Source organism: Coniosporium apollinis (assembly GCF_000281105.1).
Source record: "Coniosporium apollinis CBS 100218 chromosome Unknown supercont1.6, whole genome shotgun sequence".
Taxonomy (NCBI): domain Eukaryota; kingdom Fungi; phylum Ascomycota; class Dothideomycetes; genus Coniosporium; species Coniosporium apollinis.
The window spans coordinates 636,302-661,672 of NW_006913268.1; the positions used below are offsets into that span (position 1 = coordinate 636,302).

Consider the following 25,371-nt stretch of genomic DNA (forward strand, 5'->3'; position numbering starts at 1 on the left):
ATTCTCTAAAGCGTCCCTCGACACAGCGGCTTGCGGAGTCGATCTGCGTCGCAACGCACGTCACCGTTAATCTTGTCGGAGCATTGCAGCTGCCATGGGTGGTAGGGCTGCAAGCCACACCTGATACGGCACGAACTTGAAGGATTTGAATTGGCCATGAGATCCTTCGAGTAAGTGCTACCACCTTGCTTGCACTGCCGTTGTAGAACAGACATCTCATGGGCCACCTTCGCGAGCTGTAGCCTCTTCAGGGAAACTTAAGCGAGGGAGCGCAATCCAACACAAAATGCTGCGTTGCAAGAGAAGTGCCAATACTGGAGATGGTCATACCTTCATGAATGGAGATACCAAGGGCCTCAGGTGGCGATGTTCATCCCACGGATTCCGACCAGACTGTGCATCAACAGCCCCGCCCTTATATCCTAGCTTTCTTCTCGCTCAAGTTTTTACGTATTTCCGTGCTGGAAATTTTGCTGTGGAAGTCCTCTTCCACCTTCCCAGCTTCTTCACCCTCGACAGGATCCAGAACATCGACTTCCAGGACCTCCAACTCAGCCCACCCTTTCTCCGCTCTCTTCTCGTTCACGGCCTTCCCGCCACTCCTTGTCTCAGCAGAGATGACCAACGCTGAAATATTCTCATCCGTGATCGTCGGCCCGAACGGGTCCCAAATCTCGACACACTTGATCGTCAAACCGCAAGTGAGGCTAATTTCAATAGCGTGACCGTTCGGGCCAGGCTCGTTCTTCTCCTCGATCTTGATCTTCGACGACCCCGGGGTTGAGAAGTCTAAGATGGAGAGTAGGAACTTATATACGGCTTTCTGCCGATCGTCCCAGCTCTCGAGGTACTCGGCATACTTTTTGTTCTTCAGCAGCTCATCTCCGGTAATCCCAATGGTCACGGTTCTTTGTCGTGGCGGATCAGAGGCGGCGGCGGACTGCGGAGCTTCGACAGCGAAAGCGGTCATGGTGAGCAGTAGTTTATGCCCGATGTGCAGATGATCGAACGTCCCTCCTACGGCAACGTCGTAGTGTCTCTTATGGGCTGACGAGTCTCCCTGCGCACCCAGTTCTTCTTCGCCATCAGAAACTTGCACAATGCCACCCCTAACCCTCCTCACCTCCATCTTGTTGCTGGTAGCCGCTAAGAAGCTCTTTAACACTTGTTCCCCACCCTCACTCTCGACGCTGTAAACCATATGATAATCTCTCCCACTGCGCGCCAGGGTGTTTAGGTTGGTAACAGGACCTTGAGTATCACTTTCTGAAGTGCCATCCGAGACATGGTCGAGCCTTCCGTTTCGTGGGTGAGCTACTAGCAAGACCCTTGCATCTACGCCCTCTGCATCCTCAACGTCGATGCTGTCCCTGGCGGAGATGATGCATATGAGCTTGTATAGTCCAGCCACTAACTCCTGCGTGGTCTTCCATAGTGTGCTCCGTGGAGCTGTGGGATTGGCGTATAAGTGAGGGCATGGCAGAGCGATATCGAGAGCAATGGGAGTGGAGCGGCGGTGCGGAAGTCGGCCCAGCTCTCGGAGTACGATCGTCAGGGAGGAACTATAAGCGGCTTTGAGAGCGGCGAAGGTCGGTGGTGAGGGGGGAGGTGGGAGCAGGAGGAGATGGCGCAGAGGTGTGCGTTGAGTGGGCGGCATGTTTGGAGCTCTTCTTTGTACTGTGCTACTCAATCAACGCTGCTGTAGTGGAGCGGTGTTACAGGAGACCTGCCACCTGTCGTGCCGGTGATCTTCGTCGGTTGGGTTCATTGTCCAAGAGAGCTCGGCTGGAAGTGAGCGTGAGCATCGCTTGTTGTCACTCAGCCCTACGGCAACCCCAAAGTGCCTACATCGCAAACGATCTATACCCAAAAATCCCCGGCGCCCCTCCACACCTTGTTACTCCGTATTGTTGCAGTGTCCGGCCGTAACTTGGGCGACCCTAGACGGTTGACGGCAGCATGCCGTTCCACGCTCACCACCAACCCGCCCACCCTTCCAGCTCAACGACCACACCCGGAGCTGCGGCCGGCATATATCAAGCGGCGCAGGCACTGGGCTCGATAGGTGCGCCCACAGGGAGCCTTCGTGCCGCGACCTCAGGCACAACCAACGCCGGCACCGACGCGCTCTTGCCCGCCAGCGGCAACGCTCCAGGGCTGCACAGCGGGACCGCCCCACCGTCGACGTCCGGTCTGCCTGGGCCCGGCGCAAGCAGCTCCCAGCAGCAGCAGCAGCAGTTCGAGACACCACGAAGATCAGCGACGGTACGGAGGCAGGGGGAGGAGCTGCATATCGCGTCTGGCAACTTTACCGGCCAGCATCCAGCCGCGCAGCAGCAGCAGCAGCAACACCAACAGGTGTATCGCTCGCAAGACGCATACCCGACGGGCTCTGCGCCAAACATCAGTCTCCAGCAAGCCACTCCTCAGGGATCGCATTTCAGCAACGCTTCGGCGGCCGGAAATGTTGGCGGCGTGCCTGGCAGCCTGCAGCCGAATCTCCAGCCCGCGCTCTCAGGACGTCCTGGCCCTCAATCCGCCTACACCGCACCCTCAGTCGTCCCTACGGTCCCCCACCTAAACACTAATGCGCAACAATACACCCTCCCTACGCGGTCCAACACTATGAGTACCTCGCACAGCTACTCGCGATCGAGTCCAGCTGGTCTGGAACAGAAATACATCCCCTTCTCCAACACCCCCGAGAACGCGAAATACACGCCTACGCCTCAGCAGCAGAGCAAGTACTACAATCCGCAGACACCCTCAGGACCGGCGTCGCAATCACCACTCGGCCTTGCGGATATACGGCCGCGGGCAAACTCGAGCATGGCAGACGAGGCGCCAGGAACACCGATACTCGGCGACAGCGACCGACAGCAGAAGAATTGCAACTACGTGGCGCCGTGGGCGGTGTACGCGTTCGACTGGTGCAAATGGCCGGTACATGGCGGGAATAGCGCTGGGAAGATAGCCGTGGGCAGTTATCTTGAGGATCCGCATAATTTCGTACGTCCTTCATTGGCTGTCGTCGCTTCTCCATACCCGGGATTATAAAGTAGACTGAAAAGCAGGTGCCAAGGCCCTTGCAGGAATACCACTAATCTGTGCTCACTCTAGATACAAATACTCGACACCCAAATCACACCCCAAGAGCCCACCACCCCTGGCAGCGTAACCTATGGCCTCGAATACGTCAAAGTCGCCGAGGCAACGTGCTCCTATCCCGTCACTCGCATTCTTTGGGAGCCGCCTTCCTCACAAAAACAATCCACCGACCTCCTCGCTACCTCAGGCGACCACTTGCGCCTATGGTCTCTCCCACAATCTTCCTACTCCGCCCCCAACATAAGCAGTACCATTAGCCGCTCCTCCAGCGTAAACACTCGAGATCCGGCACCTCAGAAACTAACACCGCTGGCGTTATTAAGCAACAGCAAGAGCCCCGAGCACACAGCGCCGCTCACAAGTCTGGACTGGAACACGGTGTCACCAAAACTGATCATCACGAGCAGCATAGACACGACCTGCACGATCTGGGACATCCCGACGCTGACAGCAAAGACGCAGCTAATCGCGCACGACAAAGAAGTCTTCGACGTGCGCTTCTGCGCCGGCAGCGTCGACGTCTTCGTCTCCTGCGGCGCGGACGGAAGCGTGCGGATGTTCGACCTCCGGAGCCTGGAACACAGCACCATCATCTACGAGCCCGCAGAAAAGGGCGACAAGGAGAAAGGTATGCGTTCTCTCCCCTTTCCCAAACCCCCTCCCTCCCAAGCCAGCCCAGTCTATCGCCCAAACCTCCAAACCTCACTCACACAACCCTACCCCACAGGCTCCCCAACAACCGGCCGCATCTCCCCCACAAAAGCCCAACAAACCCTGACCCCAGCCCCGCCTCTCCTCCGCCTCGCCGCCTCCCCCCACGACCCGCACCTCCTGGCAACCTTCGCAGCCGACAGCCCCCTGATCCGCGTCCTCGACGTCCGGCAGCCCGGGCAAGCGCTACTCGAACTCCGTGGCCACGCGGCGGCGCTCAACGCTATCGAGTGGTCCCCCAGCAGGCGGGGGATGTTGGCCTCGGGGGGGGATGACTCGTTGGTGTGTGTGTGGGATTTGATCAACAGCGGGAATGGGGCTGCGTTGAACGGCGAGGCTGCAGGTGCGCCTACTTTCTCGTCTAGCAATGCTGCTCCGGTGGTTTCGGGTGCCGGGGGTGCGGTGGGGGCGGCGGCGGGCGCTGCGGGTCAGGGCGCGGCTGCGGGTGCAGGAAGTATCCAGGCGAAGGGGCCCGCGATGAGTTGGCGGTGCGACTACGAGGTTGGGAACCTGAGCTGGGCGCCGCAGAGTGGGCTTACGCAGCAAGGGGGCGAGTGGGTCGGCGTCGCGGCGGGCAGGGGGGTTTGGGGCGTGAAATTATGATCATGGGATGAGTACGGAGAGGCTGAGTGAGGGGAGTGGCTATCCCGTAAGGGAGGGAGCTGGATTGAGAGGAACAGATGAAGAGGCAGGCGCGAGCGTTTGACGGTCGAGACGTTTTGATGCATTTCTTGGAGATAAGCGTGGCGTTTTTCCTGTTGTTGGCCTGAGAGGGCTGTCTCGGTCCTGGCTGCGAGGAATGAGACTTTGCGTTCGCCCTGCTGCGCGGATGGAAAAGCATGGAGCAGGGCAGATGGGAGGGGAGAGGCTACCTAGATACCACGATATTATCCTATCCTCATCCGTAATGATGTCTGGACGTGAACTCGGTGTTGAGTGCTTAGTCGGATCAGTTTGTCCTGATAGCGAAGTAAGCTTGAGTTTGTGCTCAGCTCTTCCTCAGCCCCCAATGAATAGTTTTAGAAATGAAAGTTGCATGGTCAATGTTGACTCTCAAGTCAGCGTCTTCATCCAGCTGCGTCGGCAAACATGGACGCCTAGCATCTTGAACCGGGCTGATGTAGTGTGATTTGGTTTCGGGACGATAGACTCTATTTACACGAGACCGAAACACCATATATATGCATAAACCAGAAATGCCCATCCAGAAGCCCATCTATAAGGCCAAACCCATGTCCAGTTAGGAAAAGATAACCCTCTACCCAGCAATGCAAAACTCCCTTGCTAAAATGCACCACAAAACCATCATCTATCCTGCGGCACAACATGCGCAATAACGCTCGTCGGCACAACCATCTCCACCCCTGACGCTCTCAGGGCCATCTCCGTGACCAGAATTGTGCTGAGGGGTGCCGCCGCGCTCCCCGACGCCGCCGCCGGAGCAGTAGTAGTCGACACGTGCGCCGAAGTCGGAGCAGATTGATGCTCCTCTCCAACTTTGTCCTCAGTACCACCTTAGTAAGCGGCGGGAGAACCAGCTCCCTCACCACCGGCCATCCCGCGGGCGGCCAGGGCGAGGAGATTATCCAGCCCGGGCTCGCCCTGTTCGTATCGTGCGTTGAACTTGACGACCCGCTTGATGCTGTTGTATGTCGCGACGTCCAGTGGCATCGGCTGTTCCGCGATGAGAAAGGTAATGCCCTCTGCGCAGGGCGGGGTTGTCAGGGAGCCGCTGTACTGCAGGAGGGGCGTGGTAGTGAGATGAGAGACGAGAGGGGCGAAGTCTAGGGGGCCTGTCTCGGTGATGCTGCCCGGTTCGGCAACTTTGTCCATGTGATGTGTCAAGCTGGCGAGGAGGGCTGTGGTGCTGCCGTCGGTGGAGAGCTGGAAGAGGGCGCCGAGGACAGCGATATCGCCGGAGTTGTCTGGGATGGGTTTAGCAGAGGTGTTTGGAAGACGAAAAAGGTTGAGGGGAAGGAAGGAACATAGGCGGAACGAGGACTCGTACCTGCAGCTTGGTGCACCATATGCATCTCAAGCGGGAAGTATTCTTCATTGATTCGATGCTCGGATGGAGTATGGAGATGGAATTGCACAAGATTGAACTGTCTGCCCGCAACAGTTGTCGTGCCGTTAACAACCACCTCAATAGTAGTGCCCAGATTCTCAAAGTCCGCAAACTCGACATTAGGTATATCGATGATAGGGGCTTCGGCGGCTTGAGCTGTCACACCCGGCTCTAGTTCCGTTAGCACACGACGGTATAAAGACAGACTGAGACCATACGGAGATTGATCGGAGACTGGTTCTTGCCAGTTCTGCATGCCTCATTGTCTGCGGCAAGATTGGCCCAGTTGACAGGGCCTTGAAGGCTGGTGTAGCCGAACTTGCTGACTTGTACCTTACCCTCCGCAGTGAAGCGCCTGCGAAGCTTGGAGGTGCCGTGCAAGCAGCTGCCATGGGCGTAGGCGGCAAAGCCTGCAAGTACAATGATAGTATGAAGAAGCATAGTGACTTTTTCTTTAATGAAAATGCGAAAGACGCCGGTAATGCGTAGAGCAGAAATAACGAAGGGATCTACAGAAGTATGATCAGGTAGTTCGAACTGTGCGTTGCTGAAGGATAAATTCTGTGCAAACGGACGATATATAGTAGCTTAACAATATAGTAGGACTAATGAATGTAACCCCAGGCCCGAAAAAATACGGAAGGGGGGACCCTGCTGGAAGCCGACTGCCTGCAGGGTAGCCTTGTACGAACGGAAAATTGCGGCCTGCGCGGAAAGCTTGTATGACCGTCGAGCAGTGGGGCATATGAGGATGAAATATATCCTGGAGAAAAGCCCGCCCCCTGAAGCAAAAGCATTGGGGGACCATACCGCAGTGGTTCCGAGTGTCGCGAGAGAGCTAAGTGACACAGATAGAACTCCAGGTATCCAACAGCATTGCTGTCCATGCAAGAAGCTGAGGACCTTCTCGCTTCGGAAATGCTTCTCAGACGCTAGGCTAAAGGGAAAGGAAGGGGGAAGTCTCCGCATTGACAGCTTTGAGCGTCAAGGCGAGACCGAAAACCTCTCTGGCGGAACGTCAAGGGGGCTCGTCTCATAGTACAAGCCTCGGCGCGGACATAGAAAATGAGACTCTGAACGGCGGCTCTTTCGCCACGATGAAACGTGCGAGCAAAGGTACTCCGTGCTTCAGCGGAAGGGGACTGCCGAGGTACGAGAAAAGAAAGAATCCGCCGCTGAGAGGCGACCTCGTCACTTACGATGTGATGTTCCGTCTTACTCACTTCACTTGCATACACGAGAGGAAGCGATCTCAGCAACAACCCAGGTTGCCTTCGGGCTCACCCGACGTCTCGATGCGATGCTCGTGCTTCCCCGCCCCACAGAATGCTCGGTGGGTAGCTGATTCGTTTGGGCGCTTACCGAGAGCCGTTGGGGGAACGGTCATGTCTGCGACGCGGTAGTTACAGGTGGCCTGATGAGCTTGAGAAACACGCGATAATTGCATTAGCTGACCCTCGGCGCGGCGAAACGGTCCGAGGCCTGGAACGAGCTCCCCAATAAGAATAGATCACGATACTGTTCCTGCTTCGCCGGTGATGTCCCGTGAACGGTAAAAAGGTTAGCGAAAGCGGAGCCGGATGCAAGTGCGGAGGGCATGCAGAACGCGGAGGTAAGCTTTCGTAAGGCTGAGGAAAACGGTGAAACTCGGAATGTGGAAGCCCATAACGATGGTGCGTGAGACGTTTCGTCTGCCAATATGATCTTCCCTTGGTCCGAACGGGCTTCATCTACCCAACAATTCATGAGGCGTCAAAGGTTGGAAGCCAGAGGGGTCCCAGATTGAAGACGAGCTATTGCCAAAGCCGCTACTTGATTGTACTCCGTACTCGTAAGTCGCCTATACTAGTACGATCGGCCTCGGCTGTCGGCGAACGACGAATGGAGGATGCGGACTGCCATGGACCTTCGTTGCTGTCCGCTCAGAACTCATAGTATACTCATTTGAAGCCCTTTTCTCGAGGTCGACGTAGCTTTTGAGTTTATATCAGCTTTGAGCTAGTCAACCTTGTAGATAAAGCTTGATTGCTTAATGATCCTGTTTGTGGTATTATGTCAGCGCCCAGGAGTTTCAAAAGCCCCTACAAGCGGTGTAGGTATCAACCACTTCGCTTTACTCGTACCAAGCTGAGCGCACGTGACAATCTGGCCATGAGGACACAGGCATCTCATTTCTCGCCTGCGCGCATACGCAAGTTCAAACGGACAGCGAAACTTATATAGAATGTCTTTGTTCAGGTCCTGGCTCAGCCCGCAGCTCCCTCCCGACCGTCCAGCGCTATCGAGCTCCGGCTATGAGCTTCCACGCTGGACCCGCTCAGCGCAAGATTTAGCAGCCATGCTGCCTCCTCCACCGATAGCCGCCAGCGTTTATGCATTGCCAAAACCGCAAACGCAGCAGCAAAGGATGCCAGCAGACTGGGTGGCTCTGCAGAGGAAGGAGCAACAACTCCAAGAGGACTTACAATCTCTCCTTGACGCCCAAGCCGAAGGCCTTATCGCCGGCTTGAACAGTGTGCCAGATGACCAAGCATCCGATGGCAGCTCGACACCAACAGCACAGAGCGTACGCCTAGGCATAAAGTCGCCGTCCCGGCGGGTCGGTCGCCGCAAGCCCGGACTTCGAGCAGCACGACGTAGTATATCCCGCACCATTCAAGAGCTCGCTTATGTAAAGGCAGAAGAGAGAAACCTGCTTGAAAATGACCTCGACGACAACCGAGCTATACTGAACCAGGTCGCAAGCTGGGAGGACAAGCAGAATAAAATCCTTCAGAAGATTACGAGCATCGAGCAGGGAAACAACAGCTCTAGGTCACAGTCCCTACAGCAAGAAGCCGATCGACTACAGATAGATATACACGACCTCGAGCTTCGACTTACAGAGATGAAGGCGAAGCACCGGCGGCTCATCGCTGAGATATCGGGTCTGGAGAACTCGGTACAGTCAAAGCTTTCGAGCTTTAAGGCGTCATTGTCGCTGCTTGACGGGGAAATCAGACGCTTTCTGGACAGGCCTCCTACCTTGCTGACCGCTGCGGCTCCTGATGGCTCTACGTTCTTAACCTTACCTCCGAAGAGGAGAACGCTTAGCATGGCCAAAGACCACTGGCAGGCTGGACGCCAGGAACTGGAGCAGAGATACGGACGTGTTGAGCTAGAACGTGAGGCTCTGGAAGAAGGCGCTGTAGTATGGAAAAGTGTAGTCGACAGAGTCGCTGCGTTCGAAATGTGGCTTGCGGATGAGATGCGTACTAGTAGCGTTAGTGACGGAAGTAAGAGCAGGCAGTTGAACGGCGCGCATGGCCTCTCGGACCTCGTAACGGATATGGACGACGCTATTCAGTATATCGAAGGAAAGCTCGAGCTTGCAGAGACACGAAACTGGAAGCTACTTGAGTGCTGCATTGGCGCGGAGCTTGAGGCATTCAGGCGAGGTCGGCAAATATTGCAGCAGCCGATACCAGTTACAAGAGATGGTCAAGTGTTTGAGCACGAAGATGGTGAGAGGGCGTCGACAGCTCCACCGCCGATGAGTGGCGATGCGTTCAGTCCTGCAAGAAAGAAGCCGGACCAGGGAAGCCGGCGGAAGATATTCCATTCTGACGATGACGAGCCGGATCCGGAGTTACTCATATCCCACCAGGACACAGACACTGAATCCGAGCGTTCAGATGAAGTGAAGTGAAGTGAATCACTCGGCATCGACATCTGTGCGCAGGCGGCCGTGAAAGGCACGATCGGACTCGAAAAAATGGAAAGCGCCGTCACCAAGCAGCACGAGCGGCAAGACTATGTGTTATAACTATATATAATGTCAAAGTCGCTTTGGTCAATTGTGCGGCGTAGGTCCAGGGTATGGCTTCGGCGACACCCCTGGCCCGCTGGGGATCCCTCTTCATCCATGAGCACACGGGATCACGGGCTCGACTCCCGGGGCATAGGTCTGAGGGGCTTGACTCCGTAAACTGTGTCTTCGATCCCTAGGAGGCGGCGGGTGGTGGCTACTTTTTTTGCCAATTCAATCTATTATCATGGTCATGAGAAGGCATGTTGGGATGATCAACCCTCTTCTCCGTGATGTTACTCAGGGGCTGCGCAACGATACGTAAGATGGAGTACATGGTTCGATCTCCACCGGTAACCTTTTTCATAACTTTTCTTGTCTTAATATTACTTGTGTGGAGTGCGTCCTTTGCATCGTTATAGTTGTAGGAATGAACCCGCTCAACGGTCTTGTACTCTTAAGATATGTTTGAGTACCAGAGTCATTGCAGCACCACTGCCATCGACCCACATGTGGCAAAAGCACTTTCATGGTCTCCTCCTTGGTTCAAGGGCCACCGGAAAAGTTCGTCGTCGCATCTATATTCTACTTGTTCAGTACCAGATTCACGATGGACCTGGACTTATGATCAGTCGATTATGGAATAGCGAGACCGATTGTATGCGATAGGAAAACATAAGATGTTCAGCATTGGGGTCCTATAGTGCATCGACCACTTGAGATGTCTTTAGGCTCTGATTGCGCTTGCGCGCTCTTCTCCTTCAATGCGACAATGCATTCTTTGGATGGCCCTTGGTCAATCGAAATAATATCTGCCATCACTACGTGACGCCACCAGCCATATTTTTCACTCAGCCTGATACTTGCAATGCACCTGATATAAGTTGTCCATCAACAGACGGGACCCATGCAGCTGATGCCAAGCATCTTCCACTCGACCCAGACAGGCTCCAGGCAACCCCACATCGCACTTGCGGTAAGCTTTCAACTGCAATTGACGCGCAATCTACCACATTCCTCCTCGCGATGTCATGAAATTAATCCGAGGGTACTTCCAAGTGCCCGAACGATGACTTTGCCAGACCCGGCGTACAGCTTCACTATCCCATCTCTACACGATGACACCCCGCTCGACTGCCGAATCTACCATCCTTCAGAACTAGCAGGGTCGGCTTCCTCTGTAGAAGACACATGGCAGAAGAGAGGAGCCATCATAGCGCACCCATACGCGCCATTAGGTGGGTCCTACGATGATCCAATCGTGAGTGTTGTTGGACAAGAGGTCCTCCGCCAGGGCTTCATCGTGGGAACCTTCAACTTCAGGTATGGAACTTGGAAGCGCTCTTCAACACGTAGAGCTGACACAAGTCTCCAGAGGCGCAGGTGCATCTCACGGCCGCACAAGCTGGTCCGGCAAAGCGGAGCTAGCGGACTACATCTCCTTCGCCGGCTGCTTCATCCACTACCTGCATAACCTCCAGTTGTCTCCATCTTCATATCCCGAAACGCATAAGCTTCAGCCTATCCCCAGCAGCAGCTCCCGACCGCTCTTTCTAAGACATAGTAGTGGACCCCCACCTCCAGATCCACCCATCAAGCTCATCCTCGGCGGCTACTCTTACGGCTCCCTTGCCACGACCCACATCCCCGCAACATCCACCCTCCTCCAGCGTTTCATCAATGCCGTGCCTGGCACCGCAGCTGCTGAGATACTCCTCCGCGCGCGCGTCCTAGCCGAACAGACGAGTACCGAGCTCAGCGCATCAGTAGCGCAACGCGGCCGCTCGTTCCGAAGAAGCCGCCAGAGCCTCACAATCGGCGGAGAAGAGACCCCGCCTGACATTCGGCGCCGGAGCCGGGAGACAAGCCGGCGCAGTCTCGATGTGCCGCGGAGCCTCAAGGTCTTTGGAAGGAAGGCCAGCGATCGGTCGTGTACACCTTCACCAGCGGACGAAGCAGTGGAGGACGAAGAGCACGTAAAGGATGTCCCAGACGTATCGACTGCTTACTTGCTCGTCTCGCCAATCCTGCCGCCAACGTCTACTTTGATCGCGCCGTCCCTGGCGAAAGCTTCACCGGGCCAGCAGAACATCACGAGGAGGCCTACGCTGATAGTGTATGGAGACAAGGATTCTTTCGCCTCGGCTAAGAAGATGCGGAAGTGGGTGGAGGAGCTGAAGAAGGAGGCTGGATGGCTGCTTTGGAGTACGGAGGTTCACGAGGCGGGACACTTCTGGCGGGAAGAGGGGGTGGAGAAGGAATTGAGGGATGCGGTGAGGGAGTGGGCGAGTGCTGTTGCGAGTGGATCCGAGGGTCAGCGGTCGATGTCAGTGCTGTTGGACCGCGCGGATGCTGTGGCTGCTATTGCTCAGGTACAATGAAATGGGTGATTCGCAATCCTAGAGCGGGGAGCTTCACCATGAGCTGAGCGAGAGACTGGCTGCTCAGCGCAAACGAGACCTTCACAAACCCGAACAACCAAGCTGGACACATGTGAGTTAGACACTGGTATGAGAGATGTGCACAAAGCGCTCCGGAAAATATAATGAGATTAGAGAAACAGCTGAGAGTATTAATATCAACGACTTGTAAACCTCTTCTTTCGGGCGGCATCTAAGTAGCACAGCGGGAGCTCCGCGAAGGTGACTGCTTTCTTTAACAAGGTTGACCCTCATTATACGCAGCAATTGCATCCTAGTAAGACTCTTTGGAGGGTATATAGGTAATATTCCTTTCTGCGGTGAGGATGTAGTTATATATAATAACTGGAGACCGACTTAAAACGTTTAACTTCGAGCATGCCACTAACCGCCCACGTTGTGGAGCAACATATGCCGTGTTATCCAAGATAGAAACCGGCAAACTCGACAAGGTAGTGATTACGATGTTGTCCGCTCCTGCGGTGTTATCGTCGCCATCAGCGTCTCGGCTCGGATCATCTTGGGTTTCTTCACTTCTCTCCCCTAGTGTATCGCCCTTCACAATAACGTACGGAAACAATTCAGCTTGGTTATCCCTTCACAGCTGTCGGATCCCTTAAACTGTCTTAGTTGCCCCAATCTTTCAGATCGACCCTTAGGTGCGAGCACAATGTCCAACGAGCGAGCGGTGGGTTACCTCACACAACTCATTGGCAAGACTCTGCGTATCACCGTAACGGACAACCGCATGTTTGAAGGCCAGATGAAGTGCACTGATAGGGTTCGTCCGACGTTTTCATGCCTAAGCGCTTCGGCACCTCTTTAAATCTCTTATTACTCACTGTTGTCAACAGGACCGCAACGTCATCCTGGCACTTACCCACGAGTATCGTCCTCCATCGGAAGAGGCTATCAAAAAGGCCATCGCGGAATCTGGCAGTTCATCCGTCACTCTGCCGCACTCTAGCCGATTTATGGGCCTTGTCGTTGTCCCTGGGGAGCATATCACGAAGATTGAGCTAGAGGACCGCAGTCTCAACCAACCGCCAGTACTATGAGATGCTGTAGTAGTCACGACCACGTTCTCGACAACATCTGCCTTGCAGCTCCGTCAACCTATATTTAAGGACCTTCCAGTCACCACCTTAAAACTAGGAAAGAATATCCGAAATCGATATCACGTGACAGCTCCGTACCTCGGCGACACCCCTCGTCGATCTCCCGACGCTCCTCCAAAGCTTCTAGCTTTTGACAGTCCCAAGTCACTGTCATAGACACCACCCTCCAAGATGAAAGCCATCGTTCTCGACGCCTTCGTCACTGACCTGTCCTCCCTCACGGCGACAGAAGCGCCCCTCCCAAAACCATGGCAGCCCGCCGACGTCCTAATCCGCATCACCCACGCCTCCATAACCCACGTCGACGTCCTCTACGCCCGAGGCCTGCACCAAAACAACCGGCGCCACACCAAGCCACCCTTCACACTCGGTCTCGAGTTCTCCGGTATCGTCGCGCAGTCCCCCGCTTTCTCGGCCTATAGGCCCGGTGACCGCGTCTTTGGCTCCGCGCTAGGGGCGTATGCGGAGTATATCGCTGTGCCGGAGAAGCTGCTGAGGAGGGTACCGCGCGGATATGGGCTGCGGGAGGCGTGTGCGTTGGGGGCGAGTGGGTGCGTCGCGGTTGCGAGTTTGATGGGGGAGAGGGGGGCGCGGTTGAGAAGGGGGGAGAGTGTGTTGGTCTTGGGTGCTGCGGGGGGGTTGGGGGTTATAGCTTGCCAGGTTGCGAAGGCGGCGGGGGCGAGGGTTATTGGGGTTGTGGGGTCGAAGGAGAAGGAGAGGGTGGTGAGGGGGTTGGGGGTGGAGGTGGTGAGGTATGACTCGCCGGGCTGGGAAGGAAAGGTTAGGGCGTTGACGAGGGATGGAGAGGATGAGGAAGGTGGCGTGGATGTGGTGTATGATCCTGTTGGAAACGTTGAAAGCTCACTGCGCTGTATTAAGTATGGCGGACGTGTCCTCGTTATCGGATATGCTGGCCGGCACGGCGTAATGGAGCAGATACCAGCTAATAAGATATTGCTAAAGAGCGCCAAGGTCATTGGGTACCGCTGGGGCGAGCATGGCCGACGGTTCCCACAGGAGGCAGAGAAGGTATGGGATAAGGTTATGGAAATGGCAGAGATAGGAGAGGTCAAACCTGTTGTCTACGATAAGGAGTATAAGGGCCTAGAGAGTGTGCCGAGGGCTATGCATGACGTAGAGGCTAATAAAGCGTGGGGAAGAGCCATTATAACAATTGCGAATGAGGGAGAAGTGCTAGAGGAGATGAGCAAATCAAAGCTATAAGTTCAGCATCACCGGGTAACTAAGCATGGGCTTTTCTAGATATTCCAGTAACAAAGGCTTCTGATCTATGCTGCCTTTAGCAAAGGAAAACTGCTCGTATATGCTGAATAAGTTATGAACGCGTGGTTAAGCTATGATACAACCCTATCACCTATTCCCACCCATAAAGCAGCGAAGCGATTCAGAAGCGCATAGTAGCTCTTGAGCGAGAACACCGTGGGCCGACGAAAGAAACGCTCGCTGCAAGCTGTGGTACTAGGGCCGCATAGCGCAGAACCACCGATCGGTCAACTCCTATCCTCTTCTCATCCGCCACAGAGCCCATCCACAACCTCCACGTCAGCAGAAGGACAACTCCCTCATACCACCCTGTTGAAACCCCGTCAAATTCAGAGCTCTTCAGCCCCCGCAGCAGCCTCGACCACCGCCTCAATCGACGTCTCCAACCCCTCAATCAACGCGCCCGCACCGTTCAGTATCCCGCCACCCAGAGCCCCCAAAGCACTACCAGGCGGAACATTCTCGCTATCCTCGTAGACAACAATCTGCTCCTCAACGACCTCAACGACCTCAGTCACGGTCGCGACGGGCGGCACACTCGGCTGCCTGCTCGTACCGCGCGTAGACCTCGCCACCGACCCCGCCCTCGACGGCGCACGTTTGCCCGTCGCCGTCAGACTCCCGCTCGTGCCCGGACGACTCGAGCTCGGTCCCACAGACGGCTGTCTCGAGCCCGCACGCGAAGAGCGCAGTGGTCCGCCATTGGCAGGTGGGACGCTTCTCTGCCTGGATGCGCCGCGAGTTGAGCGCGCCACCGACTGCGCGCGTGAAGATGCGGCCGGCTTGAGACCTGCAGACGGGAGGATATCGCGCTCCTCGTTGACTTCGAAGATCGTGTCGATGGTGTCGGTCGCGCCGGGCGTTGGGGGCGCGGCGGGCGTGAAAGCCGGGGTGACGCCGACGCTTGCGAAGGGGTCTTCGATAGACGGGACGAAGAGGTTCGATTCATAGGGCGCAGTCAGGTCGGCAGCCGTCGGAAGGTCTGCGGCTGGGGCTTCGGGGAACGCCTCCAAGGGGTCTGCAAGGGCCGAAGAGTCGATGGTGGGCGTCAGGCCGGGGGGTGCGTCGAAGGCGGTGGCGAAGTCTGTAACGCCCTCGAGCGCGGAGACGCGTGCACGGCGAGCCCCTTCGGCGGCTTCTTCAACGAGTTCCTCAATGGTTTCGGCGGTAGCGATGGCATCCTCGGCAGCATCCCAAGCCGCTTCGGCAGCCGCCTCGAGATCGGTCATGGGGACGTCGTTCTCGTCGCCGGTCTCATTAGCGAGGCTCATGATGAAGTTCCATTCGGCCTTGCTGACTTTGGTAACGCTAAGGCGACTCTGCTTGAAGAGTTGCATGTTCTCGAGGATGCCGCCGGATTTGGCGTATCTCTTCAATTCGGGCAAGGTGACTGGTTCAGGGAACTTTTGCCTGAAGGATACCGAAACGCAATGCCACCTGGGGTTCTCTTGACTTGACTTTGCGTCGTACTTGTAGGAATTGGTGTCAAATTGCGAATCTAGAAAGACGGAGTTTCAGTATGAGGGAAGTCAAAGGATGATATAGGGGAGGCCTGCATGGAGATCGCAATTGCCCCGGGAAGCACGTACCGTCAACATGAGCTTCCTCTACGATCTCCATGATACCGACGATTGCGGGCGTCTTGGTGTTGGAATGGTAGAAGAAAGCAAGATCGCCTTTCTTCATTGCCTGCATGTTGTTCCTAGCGACGGTGTTGCGTACGCCTGAAGATGTCATTAGCTGGAACAAGCAAGACCTGAAGACTGGAACAACACTTACCATCCCACTCCTCCGGTGCAGCAGCAGCCATAAGGTCGTCGATGGAGAACTTGACATCAACGCCGTTCTCAAGACGTGACTCGGCTTCGGACTTCATCAACCAGTATGACGGACCCTCCTCAGCATCATGCTCGTCATCAATATCGATATCCATATCTTCAGCCGCTCCAGCTGCGGTTGCAGCATCGATATCAGCTTCTTGACCAGCACGCTTGAGTGGACTCTTGAAGGGTGGGTTCTTCCCACGGCCACTGCCACTGGTAGTGGCGCGAGCCTTCGCGGTTGTGCCCTTCGCAGGCGCTTTACGCGTAGTAGGTTTAGTAACTTTGGAGGGTGCTTTCGCCTCCTTAGCCGTAACGTTGCGCTTGCCCCGTCCTATTGCCGGAGAAAGCTGCGCAGCTTGCCCAGCCTCCTCTGCCTCCTCGACTAGCTGCTGTGCCGCAGATCGGCCGCGTCTTCCAGGAGTCGCTGGCGCCGGCGCTGTCTCTGCCTTTGGCTCAGCAGCAACTTTCTTGGGTCGGCCACGGGCTTTCGGAGCTTCAGCAGGCTGCAGCGTCGATTCCTCAGCTGGCGCGACGGCGGATCTGGCGGGACGACCGCGGCGCTTGGGTGTTTCTGTAGGAGCAGGTGGCTCGACTTCTACTTCAGGCTCGTCATGATCTTCTTCTATGACGGCGGCCTTCGGTGCCCGACCTCGACGCTTAGGCGCAGCCGTCTCAGCTGCTGCAGGTGGCTCAGGCTCCTGTTCGATCGGTGCAGTCTTTGGAGCTCTTCCGCGGCGCTTTGGCGCCTCTGTTGGGGCAAGAACTTTTTCGATCAGGTTGTCAATGATAGCAGGTGCGGTCTTTGATGGGCGACCGCGACGCTTGGGCGTTTCAGCTGGTGCGGTGGCGGCGACTTCTTCTACATCCACAACTTTTGCAGCGCGGCCACGGCGCTTTGGTGGTTCAGTGGGTGGGAGAACAGCTTCAGCCTCCTCTTCGTCGTCCGCATTCTTCGCGGGGCGCCCCCGACGCTTCGGTGGATTAGCGGGCGCGGAAACTTCTGCCTCAGGTTCGGGCTCCTCCTCAACGGCGACGATCTTGGCCGGACGACCTTTGCGCTTTGGCGGGTCAGCCGGTGATGCAGCTTGTGGCTCAACATGAGGCTCTTCTTCAACAGCGGCATTCTTCGCCGGACGGCCTCTCCGCTTTGGCGGATCGGGTGGTACTTCAACGCCTGCATCTTCCTCTTGAACAACCGTTGTCACAGCAGCGACCTTGGCTGGACGACCGCGGCGCTTAGGCGTCTCGGTCGTTTCTCCTGTCGCGATCTCGCCATTGCTCTCCTTCGCGCCTTTGGTCGCGATGGACTTTACTGACTTAACCTCAGTCGCGGTAGTTGCGGTGGACTTCTTCGCGCGCTTTTGCTTGGGTTCCTCGAGCTCCGTGGGCGCAGCGCCACGCTTCGGACGCGATATAGACGCCGTCTCTGCGACAGGCTGAATCTTGCTGCCGCGAGGAGCGCGCATCTTTGGCGTTGGTTCGGGTTCAGGCGTTGGATCGCGGGCCGGCGCGGCTGGAGCTTTGCGCTTCTTTGGAGGCATTGAGGTTTTGATGGGTGCTTTCGGAAACTGGAAGATGTCTCAATGTTTACGAACAACTTTGCGCGTAAAGTAGGTACTGAGTGGATGCGATGCTGAAGTGAGGAGGCTGATGTTGTGTTGCAGCTGCGGAGTCGCAACGAAGGCGGGAAGTGACGAAACGCGATGGTCAAAGCTCCAGGTCTCGGGCTGACTTCCCTGAGTCAAGAGCTTGAGAAAGATTCACTGCCCCAAGTGAAGCTGCACGAGATGTTGTCATCGGGTAGAGTCGCTAACGCTCTCACCGTCTCTATTCATCGGCTTCTCATGCATAGAGAGGATGTGGGACGTGTAATCCGAGCTATGTATGGTTCTAAAGTTAGTCCCTATAAGAGCAGCAAGAACTCCTTTGGACGCCCCATGATGCGACACGAGGACTCAAACTAATGATAGCAAGCCCACTCATGGGTGTCTCTCACATACACGATTGTCCTGGTGCTTCCGCGCGTAGACTTTACCGGCCAGATCACTGCAGCCGAGATGTCTTACCATACAATACCCGGTTGCTAGCGTACGATACTCAGGCTCTAAAAACGCTGGTACGTGCTCTCGCACCAAACGAAGCCCACGAAACAAGAACCAGGGACGTCAAACCTCCGACGAAGGATCATAGGGACCAAGAAATGTTCCGAGGTAACGCTGCTGGCACTGAAGTCTGTCAAAGTGTTCGTTTCGTACTCTGCCTATCATTGTACTTCCTCAAGTGAATCAGAAGCTTCAGAGCTGTCTTCCCGCATCCTCCGCTCTCATCCCACCGTCCTTCATTGCCACTCATGATCTCGTCTTTCTTGGTGTCACAGTCCCGAACTGAACCTCAAGAGAACGTAACTCGGCAGCTCCAATCCAAGGCGATGTGACCCCAAAACCTGCTGGAGATGCGCAAGCCACAACTCGAGTCTTGAAGGCGCCGCGATTGCGCAACCTCGCACATGTACACTCTGATCCACCAGAGCAAGATGCGGAGAAGAATAATATCATGTGAAGAGCTTCACAAAAAACAAAAGCAATAACCCGCGATATGCGCTCCGCCCCCTCCGCTTGAGGTTGCGATCCCCACGCCAAGACGCGATGCACAGCATCTACGTGGGCGCCTCGGGAGGCATGAAATTCTCCGTCTGTCCTGCCTCACGGCGGGCTGTGGGTGGCTTAGCATGAAGAGTGTAGGTTACGACGAAGGAGTTTTGATGTGCCTTCATTCTATATATCCATGCGCTTTCACTTTATGTGTAAATCTCTCAGGAGCTCAAGATCGATCTCATAAAGCGAGGCTTATAGCCTTTGACCTATTCCAGCTTCGTGTAACTTATACGACACCCGAGCACAATTGTAGGAGTTAAACTCAGCGCGTGTTCTTTATCATAATCCACAGCTAGGCCTATCCAGTGAGTTTCACCACTACCACTGTGCTGGAACCCTACTAATATCATGTTCAAGATCAGAGAAGATCGGTATACGGAAACAGAAGCTGTACAGCGTTACTGCAAAAGCATGGCGACCAACGACCCAGATTGCAGAATTATCCTCGACGAACCCAATCGAGTCTATACAGCCGGCGACATCGTTCTCGGACATGTGTTGCTCGAAGTAGGCCGGCGACAAGAATCCTGTATAGTCGCCGTAACCATCTACGGCCGCACCAAGACGAGATTACACGCCAAGGAATCCGCCGAAGCCCACCGCGACCGGTGCCTACTCTTCCCAGAGTCCCAGATCCTGCGCACGCCCGAGAACGGCATCCCGCTCAGCCGCCACACTCTCTCCTTCTCTCTTGTCTTCCCCTCCGAGACCTCAGCGTCCCAGACCTGCTACCTGAACGCCCCTCTCGCCTTCAACCTACGTCTAAAACACGACCTCGAGCGCTCCACCGCCCTCGGCCGCGCCGTCCGTGATGCTCAAATCCTTCAGCGCGAAGCTGCTCGCGCGCACCGAAGTAGACGCACACGGCAGATTCGCCGACTACGACGACTACGCCGAGGACTGTGTCTGGAAAGCCTCCTCCTCCGACGCCGAGCTTGCTGGCCCTGGGCCCCTTCAGCAAGGCTGAGGATTGGAGTAAGGTTGTGCTGCTCAGGCTGCCTGAGAAGGGGGCTAGCCCGAGCCTCAAGGCGTATCGTCTTAAGAGGAGTTATCAATTGAAGATTATAGTGGTGGTTGGGGCGGCGGAGAAGGAGTTGGAGGTTAAGACGGGACTGCCGGTTGTAGTCAAGGGGCAGTGGAGGGAGGGGAGGGTAGAGGAGGCGGCTGAGAGCGCGGGGAGGGGGGAGGTGGGGGAGGCGCCGCCGTCGTATCGAGAGGCTACTACTGCTTGGTGAGCGACGGTGACGTATGCGCTGAGGCGTTTGATATGGCTTTTTTGTTAAAGTGGATGTACACTTATATAGTCGCGAGCATGTCAGACGGATATTGTCCATTCGCGAGTTTGGCGTTGGCTATACTTGTAAACTTTGTATGATCGATCAACACTCTAATTGCTGTAACTTTGCACGTTTAGCGCGATCGCAGTTCTCGTACTTTAGATGCATTGGCTTCGATTTCGTTGCTTGATCTTGTCAGCACATCAGCGGCAGCGGCTCGAACTTTAAGAAGTGTCGTATTGATACATCGGGTTTTATTTCTCCCTACAACGGCCACCTTAAGGTAGACTAATAATACCGTGTCCGCTTTTGCGAAGTACGAAAATGATGTTCGATCCTGCGGCCACTTATGGACCTGCCTCCCCTCGCACCAGCAGTCTCCCATATACATCTCAGATTCCAAACGCCGTCCTCCAATGCAAGACTGAGCCCAATCCTCTACATCTCACCCATCCGCCTTACTCATACCGCGGATCCTCGTCCCCAACCGGCGCCGCCGGCGTCTCCGGCGCCCCATAATACCCCGGCGTCTCCGGATACCCCCCCGGGGTCGGCGCCGCAGCCGGAGTAGCATACTGCCCACCCGCACCATAGCCACCGCCATAGCTCCCCGGCGTGGGATGATTCCCGGGCCCACCGGGCGTCGGCGCATGGAATCCTGGCGTAGGTGCGTCGTAGCCGCCGGGTGTCGGGGCGGACCAGACGCCGTGGTGGGGCGTCATGTCACCGTGGGCTCCGGGGGTGGGGGCTTGCTCGGGGCGGTAGAGCGGGGTTTTGGAGCCGTAGGGGTCGGACGGAGTGCCGTGGGAGGCGTGGAGGGGGGTTTTGGCGCTGGCGGACCAGACGTTCTGAGGGATTGTTAGCGCTAGATCTCAAACCGTGGCTTTTGAGGAATGGCGAGAGGAAGTGACGTAAGGTTTAGAGGAAGGGGCCGAAGAAGAACTTACACCACCATACGCAGTAGCCCCACCCCACACACTAGCTCCACCGCTCTGTCCACCATACGCCGTCTGACTGCCGCCATAAGCCGTCATGCCGCCTTCCCTACCCGTATTCCTCGCCCACATCGGCGTGCGTGCAGGGTTCTCCGCAATGCTCCTATTCCACATCGGCGTCCTGCCACCATCGCCCATCGGCGTTTTCGAGCCCGGCAACGGCGTCCTGCCTCCATCGTACGCACTCGGCACTCTGCTAGGCGTGGCGCCGAACTGGCCTGGCCGCCTGCTACCGAATCCACCGACCACGATCGGGTTGTTGTTCTGATCCCTCACGGTGAGCATATCCTTCTTGACCGTGACTATCTTGTTCTTGGAGTGCAGCTCGACGCGCGCGCTGTCGTCTGTTGCGTCCTTGACGATGCCGAGGAGGCCCTTGTAGGGCCCTTTGCGGATGGTGACGTTCTTGCCGAGGAACTGGTCACGGCCGAAGGTTTTGGGAGGAGCCATCTGGCCGGGCGTTGCGTTTGCGCCGCCGTTACGCTGCATAGCTGGGTTCATTTTGCTGAGATCGGGCCCGGCGTTGTTCACGCGGCCACCCTTTGCTGCGACGGTGGTGACGTTGCCGCTGCGCACGACGAAGACGCCTGCGTTCTCGGCTTGTTGCCGGTTCCGGACGAAGAGGTAGGTGCGGTGGATGTGAAGGACGTAGCCTTGTTTCTGCTCGCCGCCGTGCTCCTTTACGGTATCGTCGTGTCGGATCTCGGAGCCATCACGGTCGGTAGCTACAGCGTGCCGGCGGCGCTCGAGCTTGGCGGAGATGTTGGAGGGGAGGAGCGTCCGGACTGAGCCATCTTGTGTTAGAACTCGAAGGGATTCTCTGTCAACTTTTACAACGCAGGCAACGGTGGCGGCGTCCAGCTGGACAAGGTCGTAGAGATCGTATTTCGAGTCGCCGACCATACCGCCCGAGTCGGACGCTTCCCTCAAGTCTTTGCTGAACACTGTAATTTCTTGACTTGTGGAGTCTGTGATGAGCGTAACACGGTCATCTCGGACCCGGATAACCATGCCCACTTCGTCGCGATACTTGCTGCCGCCGATAACCTTGACGTGATCGCCATCCCGGAATTTCTTGCGCAGTGACTTTACTGGAGCTTCGATAACTTGACCAGTCAGGTCGCCTTCGGTAACCCTCAACGAAACAATGTCCTGGTGTACTGAAACTGCCTTGCCGCAAACACCTTGCTGCTCCCCGTCGTATATCTCCACCATGTCGCCGGGCAGGTACTCAGCTCCGGACTTGCTCGCGTTGATTGTGGCAGCGAGTGTCGCTAAGTCCAGATTTTCCACCCCGTCTTCCGCTATCGAGAACCTGGTTGCTTCCTCCAGCGTCGGGTTGACATTCTCAGTCTGCAAATGATTCATCTTAAACTCCTTGATGAGAAAGCCGTCGGAGTAGTTGTCTTGGTAGTACTTCCACTCATTTCGGTTTAATGTGGAGATCTGCGAAAGGAATCTAGAATGCTTTTTCTTGGCTTCGACCTCACTGAAGAGCCTCGGCGGCGGTCGAACCTTGCCCTTTGTAGCAGCTCCAGGTCGTTTCCTCTTGGATGTGTCTGCGTTCTTCTCCGCGTTGACGTCCTCATTAGCTCCGTAGTCAAGGCGGGGTACTACACGGAGTGTGACAGCTATGCCGTTCGACTCAACGTCCTCGACTAGAGCCAAGTCTCCAGCGTAGTGACCACGCGTTATGCGCACGTAGTCCCCACGTTGTAGCTGCTTCGACTTCCTCACCCGGAGAAGATCTGGCATCTCGGCAATTGGCACGAGTATGGGCGGCGTCCTCGCATAGCAATGCTGGATGTTTTCGATGGCGGGCATGACATCTGCCTGCCGTCGCGCCTCGATGTAAACATAGCCAGACATTCCCTTCTCGCGCTCGAATGCAGAGCAGATCTGTATGGGTTCCCTGGTGTTGATCCTATCCTCCCAGCGCTTCAGAATGGCGAACACAACTTCCCGCTCTTTGCCCGGCTTGACCTTGACGCCCCAGATTGTAGGATCATCGACGCTGGGGAGGAGTAGCCGTTGCGGCACCACGGCAGAAGTAGTTGCGGAAACGCGATTGCGACCGTATCGCTCTTTGAGTGCTGCAGCTTGTTTTTCGGCGTCCATACTCGCCTCCAACTCGCGCTGCCGATCGAGTTCTCGATGTCTTCGGTCGTCGCGCTCCGCGCCCGCTGGCAGCTCCAGCGCGTCATCGGGATGTGGTTCGTCTCCGACTAGCTCGTCGTCCTCGTCCAGTTCCTCGTCCTCTTCTTCGTCGACTTCGGCTTCGACATCGATGAACTGCAGGCGAGCGTCTCGCTTTCTTCGCTTGCGCGGGCGGTTCTGCCACGCATCAGTACAACCGCCACTGCTAGAAGTGGGCAGAAACACGTGCGGAGCTACTGGCTTACCGCAACTGCATCCTCTTCGTCCTCATCGTCCTCATCATCATCATCTTCGTCCTCTTCATCATCCTCCCCCTCCCCCTTGTCTGCCTCATCCTCATCTTCATCCTGCCCATCCGCCTCGCCATCCGCGCCGTCCACTTCATCCTTCGCGTCGTCTGCAGCTCGACCGTCGCTCTGCCACCTACTTCGAGCGCCGTCGGTTGCTGCCCGCTCAGGCTGATCAGCTTCCTCGACCGCCGGGGCCTCCTTCACGTCCTGTTCAGGCGCTTCGGCTGAGCTCTCCCGCCTCGCTGGCCCCTTTGCTGCTTTGCCCGCGTCTTCATCGTCGGAGCCTACTTCGGCGGTGGGATTGAATTCCTCGTCTTCGGACTCGCCCTCGCCCTCGAAATCGTAGCTCATCAGATTCGACATTAGGAGCCGCTAGAGACGTGAACTTCGCGATATCAGCGAGGAGAAAGGTCGAACGAATGGTTGAGAGAGGGTTGCTGGAGAGGTCAGAGGAGGGTTTGGCGTCGAGGATGGAGAGGGTGTGTGCGTGATTCTTTGTTGCGAGGTCGAGCTGCGCTGGGGTGATGGAAGTGAAGCGGACCGCGAAGCGGCATTTGCCGCGCTTAGTCACGCTCTAAATGCCAAGAGATACCATGAGCTTCAGCACCAACCACTACGGACATCAAAGTCAAGTCAGACAACGTAGTGATTCATTGCGTTTCGACGAAGGCCCTGGAGCGGACTGCCTCAAGTCCAGCACTGTGCTGAGCAGTTTGTATCTTAACACGTCTTTCAATGCGTGGCCCCCCTTTACGTGAGCATGATTCTGCCGTCTGCGATCACAGAGTTCATCACGCTAGTGTAACTCATCGAAGCTCGTTTGTTCCTAGCCATAACCTCGGGCACGAATCGTGAAGCTGTTGTCTTCAAACAATCGATGAGATGGTCCTCCAGCCATGCACTGCTTCAGTTGCCCTGGCTGAGTTGTCGCTTCAGGGCAACTTACGGCCTCGGGCCTCTACATGGCAACAATGAAGCATGTTCGCTTCAGCCATAAGACCGCTGACGTAGTTATGACTTCTCCTTCAACTTCACTTGCCAAAGTGGCTTTTTGATTTCTCACTCTCAAGCTCAGCTGCCGCATCTTGGCCCTCTCCTCTAAGCTTTAGAGCCGTTGGATTCCTCCGCCGTTCCCACTTAGCATGATGGAGACTGCTTCAAGACACTCGGAGTTCCTCGCCGACGCTCTTCGCTTTCTTGTTCATGACTCTAGCTCTCCTACTTCAACGCACGGCACGTCAGCCACGCCTCTGCCTAGTGTCTTCCATCTTGGAACCTTGCCCTGGAACACAGAAGTACTGGATCAGCCACACGTGGTCAATACGGCAATACTAGACGCGAACGTCAAGCAGGAACTAGATAGAGAAAGCTCAGAAGACCCTATCTCAACAACGATTCGAGCGCGCCGGTCACGTCAGTCGCATCAGTCGCTTCCAACGCGTCAGACAGGGCGTACATCCAACACTCTAATAACTTTGGAAACAGAGCCACCGGCAAGGTGTGAAGACGCATCCGATTCAGACGGATCTCTTCCATCACTCGCGCGCTTAGGCATCCGATGTCATTCGCCGATTTTATCCGAATCGGGAGACGATGTGGTACATGAAGCGACGCCATGTCTGGACAAGCAGATCCAGCGAGTCAAAAAGCACGCTCTTCCGCTAGCCCCCCCGGTTCGT

The 25,371-nt window shown here is 56.1% G+C and overlaps 10 protein-coding genes across 10 annotated transcripts; 6 read left to right on the forward strand and 4 right to left on the reverse strand.

Annotated features, from left to right (window-relative positions):
* Positions 1-415: 415 nt before the first annotated feature.
* Positions 416-1,657, reverse strand: W97_01844 (uncharacterized protein; the record flags this gene model as incomplete). The annotated part of the gene is made up of 1 exon (XM_007779747.1): positions 416-1,657. The coding sequence occupies one exon, from the start codon at positions 1,655-1,657 to the stop codon at positions 416-418; it is 1,242 nt and encodes a 413-aa protein (XP_007777937.1).
* A 302-nt stretch (positions 1,658-1,959) lies between these two features.
* W97_01845 (uncharacterized protein) lies at positions 1,960-4,422 on the forward strand (the record flags this gene model as incomplete). Its single annotated transcript, XM_007779748.1, has 4 exons — positions 1,960-3,009; positions 3,121-3,742; positions 3,836-4,216; positions 4,271-4,422. 4 exons carry the CDS (start codon positions 1,960-1,962, stop codon positions 4,420-4,422), a joined length of 2,205 nt encoding a protein of 734 aa, XP_007777938.1.
* A 912-nt stretch (positions 4,423-5,334) lies between these two features.
* On the reverse strand, positions 5,335-6,328 carry W97_01846 (uncharacterized protein; the record flags this gene model as incomplete). Its single annotated transcript, XM_007779749.1, has 3 exons — positions 5,335-5,744; positions 5,828-6,058; positions 6,106-6,328. The coding sequence occupies 3 exons, from the start codon at positions 6,326-6,328 to the stop codon at positions 5,335-5,337; spliced, it is 864 nt and encodes a 287-aa protein (XP_007777939.1).
* Positions 6,329-8,225: 1,897 nt separating this feature from the next.
* On the forward strand, positions 8,226-9,575 carry W97_01847 (uncharacterized protein; the record flags this gene model as incomplete). Its single annotated transcript, XM_007779750.1, has 1 exon — positions 8,226-9,575. One exon carries the CDS (start codon positions 8,226-8,228, stop codon positions 9,573-9,575), a length of 1,350 nt encoding a protein of 449 aa, XP_007777940.1.
* Positions 9,576-10,743: 1,168 nt separating this feature from the next.
* W97_01848 (uncharacterized protein) lies at positions 10,744-12,055 on the forward strand (the record flags this gene model as incomplete). The annotated part of the gene is made up of 2 exons (XM_007779751.1): positions 10,744-10,997; positions 11,050-12,055. 2 exons carry the CDS (start codon positions 10,744-10,746, stop codon positions 12,053-12,055), a joined length of 1,260 nt encoding a protein of 419 aa, XP_007777941.1.
* Positions 12,056-12,764: 709 nt separating this feature from the next.
* W97_01849 (uncharacterized protein) lies at positions 12,765-13,152 on the forward strand (the record flags this gene model as incomplete). The annotated part of the gene is made up of 2 exons (XM_007779752.1): positions 12,765-12,875; positions 12,949-13,152. 2 exons carry the CDS (start codon positions 12,765-12,767, stop codon positions 13,150-13,152), a joined length of 315 nt encoding a protein of 104 aa, XP_007777942.1.
* Positions 13,153-13,383: 231 nt separating this feature from the next.
* On the forward strand, positions 13,384-14,436 carry W97_01850 (uncharacterized protein; the record flags this gene model as incomplete). The annotated part of the gene is made up of 1 exon (XM_007779753.1): positions 13,384-14,436. The coding sequence occupies one exon, from the start codon at positions 13,384-13,386 to the stop codon at positions 14,434-14,436; it is 1,053 nt and encodes a 350-aa protein (XP_007777943.1).
* A 389-nt stretch (positions 14,437-14,825) lies between these two features.
* W97_01851 (uncharacterized protein) lies at positions 14,826-17,785 on the reverse strand (the record flags this gene model as incomplete). Its single annotated transcript, XM_007779754.1, has 3 exons — positions 14,826-15,994; positions 16,086-16,220; positions 16,276-17,785. The coding sequence occupies 3 exons, from the start codon at positions 17,783-17,785 to the stop codon at positions 14,826-14,828; spliced, it is 2,814 nt and encodes a 937-aa protein (XP_007777944.1).
* A 1,599-nt stretch (positions 17,786-19,384) lies between these two features.
* W97_01852 (uncharacterized protein) lies at positions 19,385-20,208 on the forward strand (the record flags this gene model as incomplete). The annotated part of the gene is made up of 2 exons (XM_007779755.1): positions 19,385-19,777; positions 19,831-20,208. 2 exons carry the CDS (start codon positions 19,385-19,387, stop codon positions 20,206-20,208), a joined length of 771 nt encoding a protein of 256 aa, XP_007777945.1.
* Positions 20,209-20,708: 500 nt separating this feature from the next.
* W97_01853 (uncharacterized protein) lies at positions 20,709-24,055 on the reverse strand (the record flags this gene model as incomplete). Its single annotated transcript, XM_007779756.1, has 3 exons — positions 20,709-21,098; positions 21,198-23,579; positions 23,648-24,055. 3 exons carry the CDS (start codon positions 24,053-24,055, stop codon positions 20,709-20,711), a joined length of 3,180 nt encoding a protein of 1,059 aa, XP_007777946.1.
* Positions 24,056-25,371: the final 1,316 nt, after the last annotated feature.